Source organism: Emys orbicularis, chromosome 14, assembly GCF_028017835.1.
Source record: "Emys orbicularis isolate rEmyOrb1 chromosome 14, rEmyOrb1.hap1, whole genome shotgun sequence".
NCBI classification, from domain to species: Eukaryota; Metazoa; Chordata; order Testudines; family Emydidae; genus Emys; species Emys orbicularis.
This window is the reverse complement of record NC_088696.1, coordinates 9,806,601-9,828,772: the sequence shown is the minus strand read 5'-3', so window position 1 is coordinate 9,828,772 and position 22,172 is coordinate 9,806,601. Positions and strand designations below refer to the sequence as shown.

General features: G+C 41.0%; 1 protein-coding gene across 1 annotated transcript in view; it reads left to right on the top strand.

Moving 5' to 3' along the window:
• The window catches only part of CDH13 (cadherin 13), a 608,253-nt gene that overhangs the window by 201,168 nt on the left and 384,913 nt on the right, over positions 1–22,172 (top strand). The window contains exon 4 of the mRNA XM_065416779.1: positions 13,975–14,127. Coding sequence (XP_065272851.1) covers positions 13,975–14,127 — 153 coding nt within the window. The remainder of the gene's footprint in view (positions 1–13,974; positions 14,128–22,172) is intronic.

The following is a 22,172-nucleotide window of genomic DNA, read 5'->3' as shown; positions in this document are numbered from 1 at the left end:
CCTGTCAGCCAGAGTTCAGACACATTGTCTTCGATTCTTTTTGTTTCCTCTGTTACAAAGTGGTCAAGCAGAGATGACAAGATCCAACAGTGGGATCCAGACAGGGAAAAAATAAAGAAGAGATTAGATGGAGTTAGGAAAGTAAAGCACAATATAAGAGCTGGGCAATAATTTAAACCCACAGTTTTGCTTTCAGGAGTGATTCAGTTTTTGATAATATTCATTTTGATTGAGTTTGTTTTTTCTGTTATTTTCTAGCTAAAGAGAAGTCAATCAATTAGGGACAAAAGGGCAAAAGCTAGGCTGGCACAAGTGGATGGCATTTGAGAGAGTGAATAAAGGAACAGAGACACGGGAGAGAGGAAAAACAGCTGGTGAGAAAAGAATGTGAAAATAGAAGATCAAGTTGGCAGAGCCAAAAAAGCAGTGTCGAGAAACTGAAAATATTGAAAATTAGATTATCTGTCTAATCTATCTATTCACATACACACAGAAAGAATATGCCCTATGAGTGTAAATAGTTGAATCCTAGAATCCTTACATACTTTGAAATTCACCCTTCTGCCGAGGCCATCACAGGATCTATACATCATTTAAGTCGCATTGAACCATGATTGTCTTGTGGAGAGTGACTAGGACTTTTGTCTACTTACATACAGTGAGAATTTACCTATTGTTACTATATATGGGCCAGAACTAGAACCATTCCAAGTTGGGGATGGGGATGACAGATCTGACTCAAGGAATTTATGTTTAAATCCCCCCTTGTTTTCTCCCTGCTGCCCCCAAAATCAGCTCTATCCCCCTCTAGTTCTTCATTTACACATGGGTTGGTTTCAGCATTAATTGCATTCTAACTTCTTTTGCGATGCTGGTTGAAAATGAAGCACCACTATTTACTCACATTTTTTTCATTCTAGTAGTGCAGCTACAAACTTATTGATTAAGTTGTTGGATCAGTTTGTTCTGAGATTTTGTGCTAACTTTAGAAGCCAATTTCAGGACAAACACTACATTTTATTTATCATTCATATTTTGAAGTTAAACTCCATTTTCTGCCTCACTTTTCTGATGTATTTCAGATACTTTCCAGATGATTCTCATTGTTGTGTGACCGTTTTTCATTTCTAAGTCAAGAAGTGAGCCATACTCAGTAAAATGCATTTGCAAAAAGAAAGCATGAAATTCTTTGTTTATTGCATTAAAAACAATGAAGCATTGTTGATAATTAAAGCATTAAGTACTTTACCAGATTAAAATGTTTAAGGTATTAAATACTTGAGATATCCATCAAATATACAGCCTTCTGTCCTTGACAGAAGTGCCAGCACTTGCTGAGATGCAGACCTGTGACCTCTAGATAAGTTTCAATACACGTAAAAATATTTATCTTCCTACTATGACCTTCCATGTGCAAGTCATGAGCCATGGATTTGTTTCCTAGGTAACTAGTGACTGAGAAAAATCTATAATTAGATCTGTAGGTTATATGCTACATATGGGAACTGGGTGCTAAGCGGGTTCTAAAAACATCCAGAAGTAGTGCATTGTCTTAGAGTTAATATTCTGAAACCAAATGAACACAGTACTTTGTTAGCAACACATTGTTTTTTAAAATGTTCAGTTAAAAATATTTCTACATTTTTCTGGTACAGGTCATGTTTTTTCTCTGAGTCTTCCCTCAACTCCACGGTATTCTCAAAGAAAGAGACTTGGGCTGGGCAGCTAGTTAAATCAAAATAAAACCAGGCACGATCTTTCATTTCTTTCTCTAAATACAAACTGAACATTCATTTCCAGGTATGACTCCTCTTGCATTCACGTACCCGGTGGTGCTCACTTTGCCACTCCTACTCAATCCCAAATTGGATTCCTCTATCCACAATTCTTATTCCATAATCCCAGAAACTCTGTTTCCATTGGAGGTTTCCACCTAATCCCAATCCGGATTCTTTTTTTTTTTTTTGCTTCCCCTGGAGGCATTGCCCAAAAGACTGGTTGGTGTGGTGAATGGGCTGTGGTTGCAACTGTAGCCAGAAGTGGGAAACTAGCAGCTGATTCTTCTGAGCCGCAGGCTCAGAAGAATTTTGCTTTCCAATGGAGAGTGATGTTTTCTAGGGACCATATAAGAATCAGACATTGCTGTAGCTGGGGAAAAGCTGCTACTTAGGTTTAAAGCTGTGCGGGTGCCTCTGGGGGAAAGTCAGCAGAATGCTAAATATATTGGGGGCGAGTTGCCACTGCGTCACACCTGGTGACGCCATTTACACATGTGCAAAGTGGGTATAAAATGCTGCCGTGGTGGGTTACATAAGCATCAAGTGAAAATGACTGAAAACAAACATCAAACTGACAAGAAAACAGCATTAAAAGACAATGGTGAGGAGATTTTTTTTCTACCTTTGTGTTTTAATAATTCTTGTGTTTATAGTCGCACAGGGGGAGAGCTTTTACCTTTTGTATTCATGACAGCGAGATATGGGGGGCAGTGCAATCATAGACCCTAGCAGGAGCTCTGGGATACACAATAACTTGTTTATACTCTTGTATATTTCAGACTACAGTCTTCAGTATATTATTACCGGCAAGGAAAGTTTGTTTATCATTTGTGTGAAGCAGGCCACACCTAGGGTTGCCAATTCTGGTTGGATGTATTCCTGGAAGTTTCATCACATGATGTAATATCCTGTAGTGTAGCAAATCCAGACCAATGAAATAATTACATCATGTGATGAAACGTCCTGGAATACATCCAGGAGACTCCAGGACAATCCTGGAGGGTTGGCAACCCTAGCCACACTCACTGCTGGATTGATTTTGTTGGAGTTACATCAGGAATGTGGAGTCTAGAGCAGGGGTCGGCAACGTTTGGCACGCAGCTCGCCAGGGTAAGCACCCTAGTGGGCCGGGCCAGTTTATTTACCTGCTGACGCGGCAGGTTCGGCCGATCGTGGCCCCCACTCGCCGCGGTTCGCCGTCCCGGGCCAATGGGGGTGGCGAAAAGCCGCAGCCAGCACATCCCTCGCCCGCGCCGCTTCCCGCCTCCCCCCTTGGCCCGGGACGGCGAACCGCGGCGAGTGGGGGCCACGATCGGCCGAACCTGCCGCGTCAGCAGGTAAATAAACTGGCCCGGCCCGCCAGGGTGCTTACCCTGGCGAGCTGCGTGCCAAACGTTGCCGATCCCTGGTCTAGAGAGTCACTTATGGTTCATTCTGGCTATTGAATGTCAAAATATAAATGTAATTGAAGGGATTTTTTAGTCTTAGGTTATGAATTATTACAAAGAAAGTAGAACATATTTAGACTAGATAATACTTAAGATAATATTGGGAAAACAATAATTAACTAGATATTTAATCCTATTCTCTCATTTACTTACAATCTCTTAGGTCAGTGTTTCTCAAACTGGGGTCACAGCTTGTGTAGGGAAAGCCCCTGGCGGTCTGGGCCGGTTTGTTTACCTGCCCCGTCCGCAGGTCTGGCCAATCGTGGCTCCCACTGGCCGCGGTTTGCCGCTGCAGGCCAATGGGAGCTGCTGGAAGCGGCGGCCAGTATGTCCCTCGGCCCGCGCCGCTTCCAGCAGCCCCCATTGGCCCGGAGCAGCAAAATGTGGCCAGTAGGAGCCGCGATCGGACAGACCTGCGGACGGGGCAGGTAAACAAACCGGCCCACCAGGGGCTTTCCCTACACAAGCGGCGACCCCAGTTTGAGAAACACTGTCTTAGGTACATGCATGATGATTGCATATTATCTGTTCTGTCCTATATCCTGAATCGCTCCAATGAGAAACCATTAAATGCTATTTCTGAATAATTGCCTTTTTAGATTACAGTTATAGGTTTTTAATAAATCACCTCTATAAATCCCATATAATTTCTTATATGGAAAAATCTCCCTCCCCCTCACCCCCTTTTTTTTAAAAGAGTTCATTTGAGATTTAAAAAAAAAATTATTTGCCACTCACAATCAAATTTTCCTGACAACTAACTATACATTTGGAGCTACTCTAGCCACTTGTCACTCAAACAGACATCAATCCTCAAATTCTCTTAAGCAGTGTGATCTTCCTTCAATGGACAGAGTATTTCCTAGTTTAGTAACTTAGACAATGATTAGACTATGGTAATTGAGGTAATTGAAAGGCCAAAGAAACCAGTGAAAAATCCAGGCACTGATGATAACTCCAAATGTATTAGTTTGAGATCATGAAACTCGGTGGCTATAAATTCTGCCCAGTCAAAATAGTCAATATATATCCTGTAGTGTAGCAAATCCAGACCAATGAAATAATAATAATCTACTGCAGCATTTGTGAGTTTTAGTTCCAGAGTTTGCTTAAAACCACAGGCCAAGTGAACATTGCTTACAATCAGGGAATCTTCTTCTTGCCTCTCATAAATTAAAGGCAAAAGGAGACTGCAAAAAGGTCAGCATTCACTTGTGCATTCAGTTACCATATTTGCATGTGTATCCAAATATTCAGTGTCAAAATGCTAATTTGTATCTTTAAATCCTCAGTTTGCATGATATTTGCAGTAACTGCAGGAGAAACCTGTAAGCCTCAATCCTACAATTGATTCTATGAAAGCAAACCCCATGCACTGATGAAGAGCCCCGTTAAAAAACTTCCAGTTAAAGGGGTCCACCTATGAGGAGTCAGTTGCAGGTTCAGAGCCTTCATGTAGGTGTGTGAATGAGTAGACTTTTTTTTTTTTTTTTTTTTGGTGTGTGGACCCTTGTGTGGTGGGGTAGATAAACTCTACTGCAGCATGGAAGGGGTTAAGGAGCTGCTTTGGGCTAGAGTGGCCCCACCCTTCTGCACTCCAAATCATGCCAGGACTGGAGGAAAAGTTAAAAGGAGGGAACTCCACTCAGAGGGGGGGGGGCAACCTTGGCAAGGGAACAGGCTGTTGGGTTCCCTAGCTCCCAGGGAGAGGTCTGACAGCCAACAGAGCCTCTTCCCTTGCAGAGAGGAAAACTTGAATCCCCTGGGCTAAGAAGGAGAAAGAGACTGAGACTTATGCTGGAGACCTGGTGAACTCTGTGGCACTTCCAAGGCTCTCTGCAGTAAGAGAGGCCAATATCCTGACTGAAGCTGCCTATAGGTTTTCTTTCTTTTCCTAAGTGCTTTTATTTAACCTCTTTTGTTGACTGCGGACTGTTTCATTTGTTTCCCCTGGTACCCTAAAAGGGGAAAAAACAGTCACCAGACCTTAGCCAGAGGATAGAGCACCAGCCTTGCTAGACTAACCCAGCCAGCAGGAGCTGTTGGAGTGGGGCCATTTTGGATCCTCACACTTGTGTTCTCCATGTAGCTCCTAACAGGGGCACTCTGCCAAGGACAGATTCGTGACACCCTGTATCTCTTACTCAAACTTGATTCAAAGTTCTTCTTGGTTTAAAACCTCTGCTGTGGTATTTTCCCTGTTGCAATTCATGACCATTACATTCAGAAGATACTTTTTGGCTGCATTTCAAAAGAGGATCTTCGGATGATTTATACCAAAAAGACACTCTTGAAAACAAGGGCCTGGTTGTTTAGAAACATAGTTTGTTAAAATGATTACTTCGGGATTTGGGACTCCAACCAAGTCATTTTGCTGAAAGGTTTGTGGAATTTAATTGCCTTGGTAAATTTCTGATTCATAAATGAGGATGAATCCTGTTCAGGGTAAAATGTATAATGTTTGTAATGACCTGTTTTCCAGCTACAGGGTTTGATTCAGCAACATGATTCAGCATGTGACTAATTCTGAGCATGTGTATAGTCCCCTTGAATTCATGTGCTTAAAATTATCAAACACACGTAGTTTACTGACTATTGTTGTGCCATCCAGCGTGACCATGGTTGAAGGTGTCACACCAGGCATTGTGTAGTAAAGTTCCCAGATCTGGCTAAATCCTCCAAAGCCACAAATCTCTCTGTCGGTGATGGTAGATAGTCAGGGCATGCATCCCTTTGTTTGAAAGCATGGTGTGCTGGGGTGTTATTATGCATCTGGGTAACATTGCCAAAAAATCATACGATGCTGCTGTTGAATATAATGATTAATGGAAGGAAGGCCAAATCACTGTGAAATTATGACATTTTGCACAAAATCAAACCACTTTAGTCTCAGGATTTGATGCTGACATGACATATGGAATGTCTCTACTGCTCCATGTCTGCCTGTAAGAGGGTCCAGGTTTCTGTATAGCAATACAGGTAGTACACAAGTTTGATGGGTCCTGAATATGCACAGAGACAAAGACATCATGCTTACGGATGCAAAAGCATGGGATTAATGCAGGAGGCAGCGAGACCTATCCGTGAAAGAATGTCTGTCTGTTTTGCTGCAACTGTTTGAACTCTGCTTGCAGCCTAGGTAGAGGAACTCATCAATGCTTTCCAAGATCTCACCCTCACCTGAACTGGGGGTTTTGGTGGCCCAGCTCTGAGGTTCTGGACCTTGGTCTACTGTCATGAGACATTTAACCCCATAGTGTGGGTGGCGATTTGGAGATCTTGCCGGGCAGGGTTAAAATTCTCTGACTTCTCCACAAGCAGGGCACCATCATCTGCATGGTGTTGGTTGGTGAATGTTTCTTGACCAACCTGGATTCTGATGTGTGAAGGGCAAGTCCTAATATCCAGCTGATAGCTAGACAGAATAGTGTCAGGGCGAGAATGCAACCGTGCTGCATACCAGAGATTGTGTAAAAACACATTGAAAACCATGAACCAACACAACTCTCATTTGATACAAGTGTGAAGATCGGTGTACCAGAGTTAGCAGAGGGTCTGGAACTCCATCTCCTTTCAGTGTGAGCCAAAGTGCTGAACCGTCAACTGAATCAAATGCCACTTTGATGTTGATATATGGCACATAATGCACTTCACATGGCTTAAAGTCAGACACATGATAATTTGCCTTTATGAATTAGATTCTCCATTTGGATCTGGCAGGTGCTGGAGATGTTTATATAAGGTTGCTATAAATTCTCTCCCAATCAGATTTGCAAGCACATATGCAGCTTGCTCAAGAGGCACTGAGCATGTGTACTAGATCTTAGTTTCCAAAGATGTCTTCCATGCCAAACAGGTTTATAATTAGAGGAGGGTAAATATAATATTGGGAACAAGTTTATGTCTTTTCATTTTCATAATTCATTTTATTTTATTTATACAAAATTTATGAACAGATAATTGCAATATTGGAGAAAGAGATACATTCCTATTTCGTGATGACCACTAGAAAAAATAGTTTCCAAGTTCAATTTATTTATGTATAGGCATATCTTAGCACTTTTATATATCTGTAAAGTGGACTTCAATTTCCAAAGATGTTTTCAGCTGCATTATGCAATATAATAGTTTGTGTCATATTGTCTTTAATTTATAAGCTGCAAAGAAAAGCCTACCCAATAGTCACTTTTTTGTTTTTAGGTAGTAGCAAAAAGAACCAATACAAAATGTAGCCCAAAGAAGTCCAAAAAGGAATGGCTAATCTTGGAAAAGTAGCTTTTGCCCAGTAGACATTGCCTTTTTATTATACACTTGAAAGTGTGAAATTAAAACAAGCTCCAGTCACATGTTTCTCCCAATTAAAATTGACCCTTAGGGATGTGACATTGAGTAGAGGCTGAGAATCTAATTAAGCTTGCAAAGGGAAATGTAGTTTTAAAATTAAAATAACTGAGTTACAGTTTTCTTTGCAAAGTTCAAATGTGCCTGTTTGTTCACTAACTGTGTAAACTATCCTTTCTCTGAAATACAGGGAAGTGTTTACTAAGTCTTTCAACAAACCCAGGTAAAATATTTATAGTCAACGCAGATATTCAAGGAAGGAAGAAAGTACCGTGTTCCCCAGTTCCCGCCATACTACTGAAAAAACATTAACTTGACCTTTTCCTTTTCTTTCATTCTTGGGTTTTCACAAGAGCTGATTTGGTGTCTGGGATCAAGTATTCATGTTATGGGCCAATTTCTCACCCTTTAATAGCAAGCACATTGTTTTGTGGGTTATCTGCAGGCAAAAATTACATTAAACTGCAGGCAATTAAACTAATTAATTAAACTGCAAGCAAAAAATTAGAATTTAGCCTGGTTGAGTTACTGGTGCAAGCATTATAGTCAAGATATTCAAAGCAGTCTAGTTAATTTAGATGGCTTTCAAAGTCTCATCCCCTACATGGGCACCGCATTGGGAGCTGATCTAGAGTTCCTTTGCAGGGCTGAAATGATGCATCTCTGAAATACAGATAGCCAGTGGTAAGGATTTAGAAATTCAGGAAATATTTCATGTGAACTACTATTAAGTAATGACACTTCCATGCTTCCTAACATGGAATAAATGTTGTTGATGGCAGAATTGCTGAAGTTGCAGAACTGTAAAAATATTTCTCTCTTGGGGTATGTGGTGGTGCTGTTGCTTTTATCTCCCTTTTTTGAGAATAATCTGATTTATTACTGTGATAAGCCCGTAACAACTGAGGGATCACAGGGTTGAAATGAGCATAGCTGGCTGGGACACACAGTCTGCTGAAAAATCATGTTTGTTAAATATGTTTCAGCCAAGAGGCAGCTTTTACCAACTCAGGAACATTCCATTTTCTACAGAGTGGTGTGAGTCATCATGATCCTAAGCACTTTGTCTTAAGTGTCTTTCCTTTTGGTCTATCTAAGGCACTTCTTATATGACCTCCTTAATGATAGTATCATAGCACCTGGTAGTCCTTAATGTATTTACTCTCACAACATCTGTGTGAGGTAGGGAAGTGCTTTTATCCCCATTTTGCATATGGGGAATTGAGGCAAGAGAAGAAAAGTGGCTTTCCCAAGGTCACATAGAAAGTTTGTTGTGAAATTAGGAATAAAGCACAGGTTTCCCTATAGTCCCCTAACCATTGGACCATCCTTCCCCTTCAGGTTAGTCATACTCTTTATACAGCTTTGTCAATACCTTGTTTTAAGGATTGAAATTCCCTCTAAACATTAAAACAATATAAAACCAGAGTACACTGTGTAATTAATAGCCATATTTTGGGTCTTCTGTGTGCAGAAGGCATTGGGATTTCAGGGCCAGCTGAACAAGTATTACTATAACATTATTGGTATGTACGTACTCAATTGGGGCGGAGGGGACAATAACAGAAAATGTGGAAATGACAGAGGTGCTTAATGACTTCTTTGTTTCGTTTTTTAACAAGAAGGTTGGTAGCGATTGGCTGTCTAACATAGTGAATGCCAGTGAAAATGAGGTAGGATCAGAGGCTTAAAAAGGGAAAGAACAAATTAAAAATTACTTAGACAAGTTAGATGTCTTCAAGTCACCAGGGCCTGATTAAATGAATCCTAGAATACTCAAGGAGCCGACTGAGGAGATATCTGAGCCATTAGCAATTCTCTTTGAAAAGTCATGGAAGACAGGAGAGATTGGCACTATATTTGCCCTTTCCAATCTTCTGAAATCTATAAAAAGGGACATAAGGACAACCTGGGAAATTACAGACCACTCAGCGTAACTTCTGTACCCGGAAAGATAATGGAGCAAATAATAAAGCAATCAATTTGCAAACATCTAGAATATAATAAGGCAATAAGTCACAGTCCGCATGGATTTGTCAAGAACAAATTGTGTCAAACCAATCTGATAGCTTTCTTTGACAAGGTAACAAGCCTTGTGGATAGGGGGAAAGTGGTAGATGTGGTATATCTTGATTGCAGTAAATCTTTTGATACTGTCTCGCATGACTTTCTCATAAACAAACGGGGGATATGCAACCTAGATGGAGCTACTAAAAGGTGGGTGCATAACTGTTCACAGAGAGTAGTTATCAGTGGTTCACAGTCATGCTGGAAGGACATAATGAGTGGGGTCCCGCAGGTATCAGTTCTGGGTCTTGTTCTGTTAATATCTTCATCAATGATTTAGATAATGGCATAGAGCAGGGGTTGGCAACGCTCGGCACTCGCCCGTGCCGCTTCTCGCCGCCCCCATTGGCCCGGGACGGTGAACCGCGGCCAGTGGGGGCCGCGATCGGCCGAACCTGCCGCGTCAGCAGGTAAATAAAACTGGCCCGGCCCGCCAGAGTGCTTACCCTGGCGAGCCGCATGCCGAACGTTGCCGATCCCTGGCATAAAGAGTACAATTATAAAGTTTGTGGATGATACTAAGCTGGGAGGTGTTGCACGTGGTTTGGAAGATAGGATTATAATTCAAAATGATCTGGACAAACTGGAGAAATGGTCTGAAGTAAATATGATGAAATTCAATAAGCACAAATGCAAAGTACTCCACTTAGGAAGGAACAATCAGTTGTACACATACAAAATGGGAAATGATTGCGTAGGACAGTGGTGGGCAACCTGTGGCACGCGGCTCGTCAGGGTACTCCACTGGCGGGCCACCAGACAGTTTGTTTACAAACTGTCCGCAGGCATGGCCACCCACAGCTTCCAGTGGTCACAGTTCGCCGTTGCCGGCCAATGGGAGCTGCGGGAAGCGACGGCCAACATGTCCCTGCAGCCCTCGGGCCGCAGGTTGCCCATCACTGGCCTAGGAGGAGTACTGCGGAAAGGGATCTGGTGGCCATAGTGGATGACAAGCTAAATATGAGTCAACAGTGTGACACTGTTGCAAAAAAACCAAACATCATTCTGGGATGAATAAGCAGGAGTGTTGTAAGAAAGAAGAAATAATTCTTCTGCTCTGCTCTGCTCTGCTCTGCGCTGATTTAGCCTCAACTGGAGTATTGTGTCCAGTTCTGGGCACCACATTTCAGAAAAGATGTGAACAAGTTGGAGGAAGAGAAGAGCAACAAAAATGACGAAAGGTCTAGAAAACATGAGCTATGAGGGAAGATTGAAAAAATTGGGTTTGTTTAGTCTGGAAAAGAGAAGACTGAGAGGGGACATAACAGTTTTCAGGTACATAAAAGGTTTTTACAAGGAGAAGGGGGGGAAAATGTTGTTCTTAACCGCTGAGGATAGGACAAGAAGCAATGGGCTTAAATTGCAGCAATGGAGGGTTAGATTGGACAATAGGAAAAACTTCCTAACTGTCTGGGTGGTTAAGTAATGGAATAAATTGCCTAGGGAGGTTGTGGAATCTCCATCATTGGAGATTTTTAAGAGTACATTAGACAAACACCTGTCAGGGATGGTTAAGATAATACTTAGTCCTGCCATGAGTGCAGGGGACTGGACTAGATGTCTTGAGGTCCCTTCCAGTCCTATGATTCTATGATCACTAACTGAGATCTGGATCCTCTGCACGGTTTTGGGAACTCTCAAATCCCATTGAAATTAATGGCAGCTGAGGGTGACTTGCACCTCACAAGAGGAACTCAGCACCTTGTAAAACCTGGCTCTATTTGGCTTCTTATAAGTTATTGCTAAGAAAGTTTTTAATTTCTGGAGTGTAATACATGCTGTTTCCATTATACTCAAATAATGTTTGTACTCTTAAATACCCAGTGCAGTGTAAGCTAAGAGATAAAATAGGAGACTAACGATCAAGAGACCTGATGTTAAGCCGCAGTTTTCAACCTGCAGTACCTACAGACCTCCTAAATCCATATGCAAGCTCCTGATATGATTTGCCCATTCTTAGCTGCAGGTACTCAGCTCCCCTGAAAATCAGACCACTTATTTGGGAGCACCCAGTATTGAAAATTTTAGCCTTAACTTTTCTGTGCCTCGGTTTCTCCATCTGTAAAGTGGGAATCATAACATCCACCTTTGTGATATACGTTGAGATCTTGGCATGAATGGTACTATTTAAGACACTAGTCTTAGTAACCAGTTTATGAGAAGCGGTGTCAGAAAGTCATCCTGTTCTTTCCTCCTTATTCATGTTGAAGCTCTGAAACATATGGCAAATTAAGTCTGATTTTTATTAAACTTTTCATCTGTATTGAGTTTAGTGTGAACTGGGAAATGCACTTTCTTTGATTTATGGAAGCTTTATATGAGCATCTTAATTAGAAGATGTTAATGTTCCTGTTATATTCCTGGGAGCATGTAGTAGCTCCCTCTTGTGGCTAATTAAACAGTAAAAAACCAAAACTTCTTAAAAATGACTTTTTTTAAAGTCCTGTCGCTGCCAGTCCCAAATAATAGCAGTCAGGTGAAACTGATACTTCAGGCTTCTGTGTGCTCCATGCTTTCCATCGCTACATCAAGGATGAGCCTCTGAGAGATGTTCTGCTGTTCTGATACCGCTCACCTCCAGGTTAGCTGTGCACACTCTGAGAACCATGATAGCATGTGGGCAGTTTGATCCGTAGTCTTGTTAGTAGGGATTGATTGTTGCAGTGGTGCGCTCTAGGAGGGACTACCATTTGGAAAGGGATGGGAGGGCAGATAAAAGACTTTCTGGTTTTGTAGGTTTGAGTGTAAGTTGCATGTGTTGAACTGATGGCAGAATCAAGCCCCAGAAGAGAGGGTGTAGAGACCAGAAGGCCAGCAGCTCTCCCCTCTCCTAAGAAAATGACAAAAGTGGGATCCTAGGCCCTGCTAGGGAGCAAGGACCGTGACACCAAGCGAGCTTTGCCTGATTGTTGGTTGGAAGGGGAGATCTGCATGGACCTATCCTGACTCTGTGTTTTGCTGTGGCATATTCAGAATTGGATGAGGATGGGGAATCCATTTATGTTTTGAGAAGAAGACAAAGAAGGTGGAACACATTTATAACACAGAAATTCTGCCCTCCCCACCCCCAGAGAAACTTTATTTCGGACATTCTTTTTCTTGCAGAGTATTGTCTTGTGGCAAATTTTCTCACAATTAAAATAATAAAAAAAAATGGAATAATGATTGTATGGGTTAGCCAAAAATCATACTGCCCAATAATCTGCAAACTGGCATTGCTGAACCCACAGTAACAGGCCAACAAACATGGATTTCCTCAGGGACATTGTGCATTTATTAACTCTAAATGGGAGTGGATCCAGAATTCCTAATACCAGTACTTTTCCCTAAGCCATGATTCAGACCAGCACATAAATATTTGACTTAATGTTTCTGTGGAAACATTAACGAAATGGTAGAAACAAAAATAACATGAAAACAGCAATAGGAAAGAATGATTTGGCAAGATTGTCAGCATAATAGGGCAAGATTAGTTTATAATCCTTTTAGGTTCTGGTGTGTAAATACAAGTTTGCAAAGCATCTAGGTTGTAAGACACTTCACGTAGCTCTAGGAGTTTATACATGCTGCTTCCACTAATGTGGAACACACCTGAAAAAGGATGTTTAGGCTTTCTCTCAAATGGAGAAAAGAGGGAGTGTTATCAAGAATAGACACATAAAAAGAACAGGAATTCCATCTGTATGGCTAAGCGATATCCCGGGCAAGGCACTCAAATATTTAATTAGGAGGGTTTTCCTTGCTTTAAAACTGGGGGAGGGATGTGCATGAAACAGTGTCAGTCTCACTTTAAATTGTTTAGAAATGAATTAGGAATCATTGTGTGGTAGGCAGTTGTTACTGAGATATTTTTTTAACTATTTAGAGTGGAATCAAGTCTCCAAATTTTGTCCCACTTAAATGGAATGTCTGTTGTTGTGTTTTTTCAATTTAAATGAAAACTCAAATCACATCACAACCACCCCTAGCTGGTGGGCAAGTACTGTAGTGGATAGGATAGGTAGGATAACAGTAGCTTGGATAATTGGAGTTCCTCTTGCAGGGGGCAGGAGGAATAGACTAGTAACTAACCGACTTTTGACCTAATCCTATTGACATCAATTTTTTTCAGGATTAGATACTAAAATTTCACTCTGTTTTCTGGATGATTTAAAGCGTGTGTGTGGGGGGGAGTATTATTTATTTTTTAAAAAGCTTCATTTTTAATGTCAAGAAATTCATTATATAGTTTCTCATTAGGGTAAGGTTTAAAATAGTTTCTGTTGAATTACTACGTTTTATAAGAGTTTTTTGATCAGTTCAGTCGAGCTGGGTCCTAACTTGTTACTTTCACCTAACAGGTTATCGACAGCGACGGAACAGAGGGATCAAAGTTTCGACTTTCTGGAAAGGGAGTGGATCAAGAGCCAAAAGGAGCATTCAAAATCAATGAGAACACTGGGGAAATCTCGGTGACACGGTCCCTTGATAGAGAAGCAATTCCCACTTATCAAGTGAGTAGTCTTAGCATTATGGCCTGTACCCTGTCTTCACAAAGTATCTTTTTTTCTGTGGCTCAGGTTTGCTGCTTTTTGAGAGTACAACAGGTTTGAAGTTTTGATTAATATTGCATGTTACTATTTCTATAAAATTTTCAGAACATAAACACTTGCACATGCAATTTCTGGACACACTCACTCTCATAACCACCCACACACATGGAAACCAACCATATTTATTACCTCTAAATGAGAGGGGATCCAGATTCCTAATGCTTGCTTTTTCTTTCCTGTTTCTGAGCTGTGAGTCAGACCAGCACATAAATATTTGTGTTTTGTATACGTAAAGTCTATCTTTTGTGTCTCCTAGAGACAGTTTGGGAAAACTGTGTATTTGTGAACGCAAAGTTCTGCTTGGACAAAAAGAGGTCTCCTTTGAGAACATTGCTGTGGAAGTATTGTCAAATCCTCCCTTGTTTTGCAACCTTCTGTCCAATTAAACTTTCTTCACGCTACATAGATTAATTTCAGTTCTATGCTTCTCTTCTTATTTTCTCAAGCTGCCCATGGAACAATATATTATCTAGCTCTAATTTCTAATCATGGAGTTCTGTCCAATGAGCTATCAAAAATGTTGTTAACATGAGCATATATCTGTGTGTTTGGCAGATAGAATTCTTCAGAATATTTTATATATATTATAATAATTTTACCTGCTCAAGTAGTTGAGCAGGTATGTGCGCACCTTGTGCACCACTTCCAGAGAGTTTTCCCTAGCTGTACACATATGGACAGTCACACATGCAACCTGGCTTCCCTTGCACTCTGAGCTGATACTATAACTGGTGGAGCCATCCTACATTTCCTTCTTGCTGTCAGAGGTCAGAGCATGTACTGTGCTTTATAGTCCTCATGTCTCTGTGAACATGTAATTAATATAAGTTAATTAGATATCTAGTTGTTAGTTAGTGGTACTTGGTTTGGTCCCTCTGAGCACCTTTTCTTTGTTGTAATTGTATTTTATTATTGTTCGGATAGGCGGCATGTCTGAGCTTCCCCTGGTACCATGGGAGCCTATAGCAAGGTCCCCTGGCTTCAAGCCGTGCTTGGGGTGTTGCAAGCCGATGCCCATTAGTACTCCTCATTCTCTCTGTTTGAGGGTCACGTCAGAGACAGATATCTGATCAGCTGTGCCTTCAAAAGAAAAATGAAGAAGCAGAGATAAGAGTGCCTTAGATCAGGAGTGGTAGGAGTTCTGCCTCACTCCTCTCCAGCCCTTCTCCCCAAGGCTCCACCTCCTGCTCACTCCTCTCCTTCCCCTCCCCTCCGTTGCTCACCCTTATGGGTGGTAAAAAGTGGGAGGGTCCATGGCCCCTTTTCCCTCCCTATTCTGGTGCCCCTGCCTCTGGGAAGTTGCTTTTTGCCCGGCATTGGAGCTTGCTCAGTTAGTGCAAGGGAGCTCCTTGGCCTATGGTTTCCTATGAGACTTTTGTGCATCATTCAAAAGCTACCCCCAAACCTCTGCAAGGAACTGGGGTTCTGGGGGAACATGGTGGCATGTACTTATGAGACCCACCTCTCCCACCCCATCTCTATCTCAGATCAGGTGCATCATCTGGACAAGTTAGTGTGCATCCCAGCCAAGGTCTTGTTGTGCATGGATTGGTGGATGAACCAAGACAATACCTTCAGGGTCACTAACTCTCCCTTCTATGATCTTTGGGACAATTGCTTCTGCTATCGAGTGGGAGTGTTATTTGGGCCATCTGCCAGCTCAGGGCCTGTGGTCTACTCATGAGGGCAAACTACACATAACTGTTCTTGAGTGATGTGCACTATCCAGAGTGTGTCAGCAGTTCCTGCCACACATCCAGGGCAGGAACATGAAAGTGCTCACCCCACAGCAATGTTTTATGTGAACGAGCAGTGGGGATGCCTGCTCAGATGGGCTGTGTCCCGAGGCAGCCAGGCAGTGGAATTTCTGCATACTGAATAAGTAAACTCTCAAAGCATCGCACCTGCCGGGAGTTCAGAATGGCCTGGCAGACTGCTGAAGCAGATCATTCAGCGTGGATCATGACTGTCTCCCATACAGCTGTTCTAAGATCATAGCTTTGAGTAGGGGGAATTTCTCCAGTGAATTTGTTCACAATTCAGTAGAACAGGAAATGCCCCTGGTTACTGAAAGGACTGTTTTCTCTAGTCCTTTGACAAACATGTTCATAAAAGGTCTTAGGTAGTCTATTCCTATCTATCAGGGATCCAACTCCTCTTTGGGACCTGAATTTAGATCTGTCAGTTCGTATGGGACTTCCATTCAAGCCCTTAGCCTCTTGCTGTATGTGAGCTTTTTAGTAGCCATCGCTCCTGTGAAGAGAGTGGGGGAGTTGCATGCCCTAGTAACTGATCCTTCAAATACAATATCCTACAAGGACAAGGTGCATTTTAGTCCACACCCTATTTTTCTTTCCAGAGTAGTATCTGATTGAGGTGAAAATCAGGCAATATTCTTACAGGTCCTTCCGCCCCCACGCGCAAAAGCAACGTGCTCCACAGTATAGAACAAAACCTTCTTGGTTTTCTTGACAGCTCTTTGTGTCCTATGCAGAATGAAGGGGAGGTCATCCTGTTACTGCACAACTGCTCTCTCAATGGATTGACATCTACATTGCTATGTGCTGTACTGCTAAGGGTATCACACCACCGGAACAGTTGGCAGCTCACTTAGCTCAGGTGCATTCAACCTCCACTGCTTTTGTAGGAAACATCCCTATTGTTGACATTGGTATGTGTGCTAGGTACTATGCAATTACTGCAGCACCAAGGGAAGATGTGAATGTGTGAAAAGCAGTCCCCTCTTCTGATGAGACTCCTAGCCTCACCTCCACTGATAACAGCTTGGGAGTCACTTACAGTATAATGGACATATGCAATCACTTGAAGAAGAAAAAACAGTTACTCACCTTCTGGTAACTAACTAATCCTTGAGATTTGTTGCATATGTTCACCTTCCCCAATTACATTCCAGTACGAATGTTGGGATTGTTCCTGCTTTGAGCAGGGGCTTGGACTAGATGACCTCCTGAGGTCTCTTCCAACCCTAATCTTCTATGATTCTATGAAGGACTGAAGGGTGAGCAGCCAGACTCCTCCCTTTATATGCTCTGCTCAGAGCACAAGGGAAGCCAGGGCACATGTGTGGCCTCCTCTTCACATCTTGAAGAACAACAGTTAAAGAAAGTGTAAGTAATCATTTTGACAGAAAAGACTCAGAAGGAATTCAGAATCACCACCTGGTCCATAATTTCCCTATGGAAATTCAAACACATGACTTTTAAAAAAAAATCTGTATAACAACTTTACAGCAATTCTTTGTCATACGTGGTTTGGTCATACTGGATTTGTCATTTCACATGCTCTTTCTACCACTTTGACTGTGCACTTGGTTGTATTTGGTTACTTTAATATAATACTATAACCAGTATTTGGTTACGTTAATATAGATTAACAGTTGGAATCAAAACCCGAAAAGGCAACCAGATTTGCACATTGCCACTTCTTGCTGCAGGCCTGAGCAATTGCCTTCTGTGGCCTCATCCAGAGTGAAAATCTCATTTTCCAAAAGCATGATGTACCCATTCTGTGCTGACAGTTCTGGTCATTACCATCAAGCTGTTACACTATGTTTCCCAGCATGTGGTGATCAATACCTGTTGTTTCGAAGCTTTCCCTGTCTCTTGGCATTTGGAAGCGATTTCCCAATCATATGAATATCCATATTTGCTAAATAGCACTGCTTCAAATGCACCAGGTTTTGGTTTCTGCCAGGTAAATGCCACTCTATGGACTCCTGGTTCACAGGTGGGGTTACTATTCAGATTTATGTTACCAAGTCATAAAGGATTTATGGTAAACATTTTTTTCTTAAAAAAAAAACAAAAACCCAACCCCCCAAAACCCTTCAATTTCACCTCGTGACTCTGTTGCTCATCTTTTTTGCAGCTGTTTCTTCCTTTGCTGGGTTACCTTTTCCCCCCTCAATTCATTCAAAATAAATCCTGAATATTTTCAGCTGGAATGTCATAGCAATCTTTCCAGCCTAATGCATTTAAATATCAAACCTCAAATGCTGTCCCTATCTAATCTGGAGGGGCATGTGTTAAATTATGCACAAACTTTATTTCCCTAGAAGAGCAATGCAAATCACATAAAAATAGTGCAGTGTAGTAGATTATCCAGAGCAATGCAAATGTTTATTTTAATGGACTGTAGCTCTTTCTATCTGACCTGTTATAAAACTCATCTGCTCAGCATGCTCACGGAAATCCTGTTGTGCAAACTGTAGTTGAAAAGTTCTGTAGGAGAGCTCTTAACTTGATTAGTCAGTCTGAAAAAACAATGAGTTACTTTCAATGTAGATGAATCACTATATGTCAGGAAGGCGGTCGGTTTTTTTTGTTTTTTTTCCCCCGTGACTTTCTTGATACGCTAAAAGATGAATGGCTTAAAAGCTTCTTAGGTTTGTGGCAAGGTTTTTTTTCTGTATTATTTCAAAAAGTACAGTGCACATGGAAAATAAGAAAAGAAGAAATTTCCATGAAAAAAGTATAAATATTTTTCAGGTCATCATACTGTATAGCAGATAAAAATGGTGCAGCAAAGATAAAGCTATGCATGAGGAGTGCATCAGTGTGTGTCATACATACATAAGGAAGGAGAATTAAAGGGGACATTCATGGGCTTTAAAAAAAGGATCATGCCCTTTTCCCCTTCTTTATGATGTATAAAGGAGGTTTTATTCTTTGCTTCTTTTTTAACACTTGAAATTTCGGTTTTCCTTACTTTGTGGTTTCTAGAAGATTCTAAGGACTACTGAAAAAGCTGTATGATATTCATGCAAGAGAAATCTGATTCACAAAAACAGGGTAATGAATTCTACTCACAGTTTTAAACACTTTGTTCTTCATTTGTTTTTGTTAACCCCTATTTACCTCAAATGGACGAGACACACTTGTGAAATAATGTCTTTCTTAAAGATTCAACATGCCACTGATCCTTTAAACAAGCATTGAAAAAACACTGTTCTTATATCTAAGACTTCCAGTGAGTCCTCTGGCAAAGACGAGGAGAGGTTAGGAATTGCTATGCCTAATATTTCTAACCATCAGTATGTTTTTCACCCTCCTTTATGCACTGTAAAGAAGAAAGGAAGACACACTGGCCAAGATTTTCAAAAGGGACTAGTGACTGTTGGAGGCCTCATTCTTTTGGTGTTCAGCTAGAGAGTCTTGCTGTTCAGAGGTGTGTGTTAAGCAGTTTCTGAAAATCTGGCCCTTTTAAAGGAATCTTAAATTTGGCACCCAAAAATTCAGCCAAAAATCACTAGCCACTTTTGAAAAATTGAGCTACATTTTTTTTTCAGATTACCTGTTATATGTGCAACCTAAAATATGGCGCTTGTTGACTTTTGGACGGTTAACCAATGCAATCTTCATGTTCCCATTAACATTTTCATGTGGTATTCAAATACATATTTGACATGGGAGGACCATGCAAATAGCTACTGCTGCTATATCCCAACCAGAATCGTTGGGAGGGGGCCCTGTCAAACCGATTCTCTTAAAGATATGTGTGGTTACTAGGAGGAGGTGGTCTCTTTACCTGGAAAATCTCAGATAAATCAGCTCTAGGTGGACTTTGAATCTGATTGTGCACTTGACTCTCCTTGCTGACTGGAGTGGCTTTACTGAAATCCTTCACAACAACTTCTTTAGCATGTTTGACAGTGGGAGTAATGCCTGGGAGAAGCAGCCAACTCAGAATTAGCTTGGCCGGAGATATTTAGAAAAGTTGCATGTAGCTGGACATAAAATGGCAAAAAATGTTCATGTAAATACACAAGGAAAGCGTTTTCTAGGTCTCCTCCAATGAGAAATGAGAATACAGAATTCTAAAGACTGCTGCTCAGAAACCAGGAAAATAATACATCTTATGATAAAATAATGTACAGCCTGAAAAATAAAAAGGAAAGTGAACACCCCCCCCCCCCCCAACCTTTAAGAAATCAGTTTAAATACTAGTCTGATTTTAATGTCATAGAATGATAAAAAATGTACATGGGGCTTCTGATTTTTTATTTTAACTGATAAACACCCTATAACATACCCTGGTACAAAAGAAATGAAATTGGTGTTTATCCAATAAACACCGGAAATGGTTACTTGTATCTAAGGACTTGTCTATACAGAGCACTAATGCAGACTACGTGGGTGTGATTTCTAAAGCGCACTAACGTGTTGCACATTAATTGGTCTATGTAGACCCAGCTGGTGTGTTTGAAACAGCTGTATTTTAAAGCGCACTAGGGAACATTACAATGAGATGACTCATTACAGTATATACTACTGCAATACATTACATTTTACAGTATATACAAAGAAAAGCCGTGAACCAACACACACAAATCTGAAAAATTGCTAAAATAGAACCTTGAAAAATGAAATTAATAAACCCTAGCCCCCTGAAGTCCTAGCTGTACAGTATTTTATTTTCCATCTTATTTTTATTGTTTCTCATTTACAAACATAATCATACAATGGTATTAGCAGGACAGAATGAACACAGTAATTATTCAAGTATATATTTCAAATACTTGTATTCTGTTTTGACTCCTGTTAAAGTATCCAAATGTAAACATGCTATAGACCTAAACTCAAATGTTTCTACCTGAGAACCCATTCAATGGAAAAAAATAAACTACAATAAAACCAAAACAGGAGTGAGGATGGCACAGTATTATTAAAGATGTTTAAAGTGTCAGATCTCCAACATGAGAGTGGGAATCATTAAGAAAATCAAGGGAGACAAGGTGGGTGAGGTATTATCTTTTATTGGACCAACTTCTGCTGGTGAAAGAAACAAACTTTCAAGCTCCACAGAGCTCTTCTTCAGCTTTGTGGTGCTCAAAAGCTGGCCTCTCTCACCAACAGCAGCTGGTCCAATAAACGATATTACCTCACCCACCTTGTGTCTCTTATACCCAGAGCCTAACACGGCTTAATCAACAACACTGCAAACAATTAAGAAAATCTGCATTTACCTTCTATAGCACTTACATTTACTGCAGTGTGTGTAGTAGTTCCTAAATTTAACAGTGGGATTTTAAAAAGCACTCCTTAACCATTGACTTGGATGGGAGCAGAGATAGTGATGCTGAGCACTTTAGAAATTCTCACTCTTAAATACATAAAACACTGCAAATACCATGGGCAAGTCAGACACTGTTTTGATGCATATTTCTGGGGGCATATATGTATCAGGACAGAGTCACATCTCATGTTCTACAGGTGCCGATCTGTGGTATTTTCCCTTCTAATTGGTTCCCACTTGCAGTTAGTTGAAGGTGCAGGCACCCAAACTTGCACCTGCAATCCAAGTGTAGGTGCAAAAATTCAAGTCAATATTTTGCTGGTGCAAGTTGCTTGGCTGAAAATATACTTGTGCAGAATATTGACTTAGCATGAAATTGTCCCCTGCTCACGGACTGAGTACATAGTCTATGCACCACTTAAGCCCTCAGTTGTATCTGACTTATCCATGGTATTTGCAATATTTTGTAGCCTTACATTTAGGATCTACCCTAAGAGCTAAATGTATGATCTCAGTGCAGTGGAGCTGGAACTAGGGATGCTGGGGGTGCTGCCGCACTCCCTGGCTTGAAGTACTAATAACAAACACCAAATACATGGTTTCCATCATCAGTACCCTGCCTCAGTGATGCATAGATCTTGTGTTGGCCTAATGCACAGGGGCAAGTTTCACTGCAAGAGCAGTTTTAAAGTATTCACAATCCCTTGCTGCCTTAAGAGTTTTTTTCCACCCCATTTTCATTTGGTTTTAGGCAAAGGATTAATGGTATTTTTAAAGGCTGATGCCTTAATGACCTCGGTCCCATAAACCCTTATTGCTACTTATCTGATTGATTTGTGAGCTGTTTATTGGAATTAGATAAGTGATGGCCAAGTTTGTAAAATCCTACCTAAAATTTTAGAGTCAGTAAT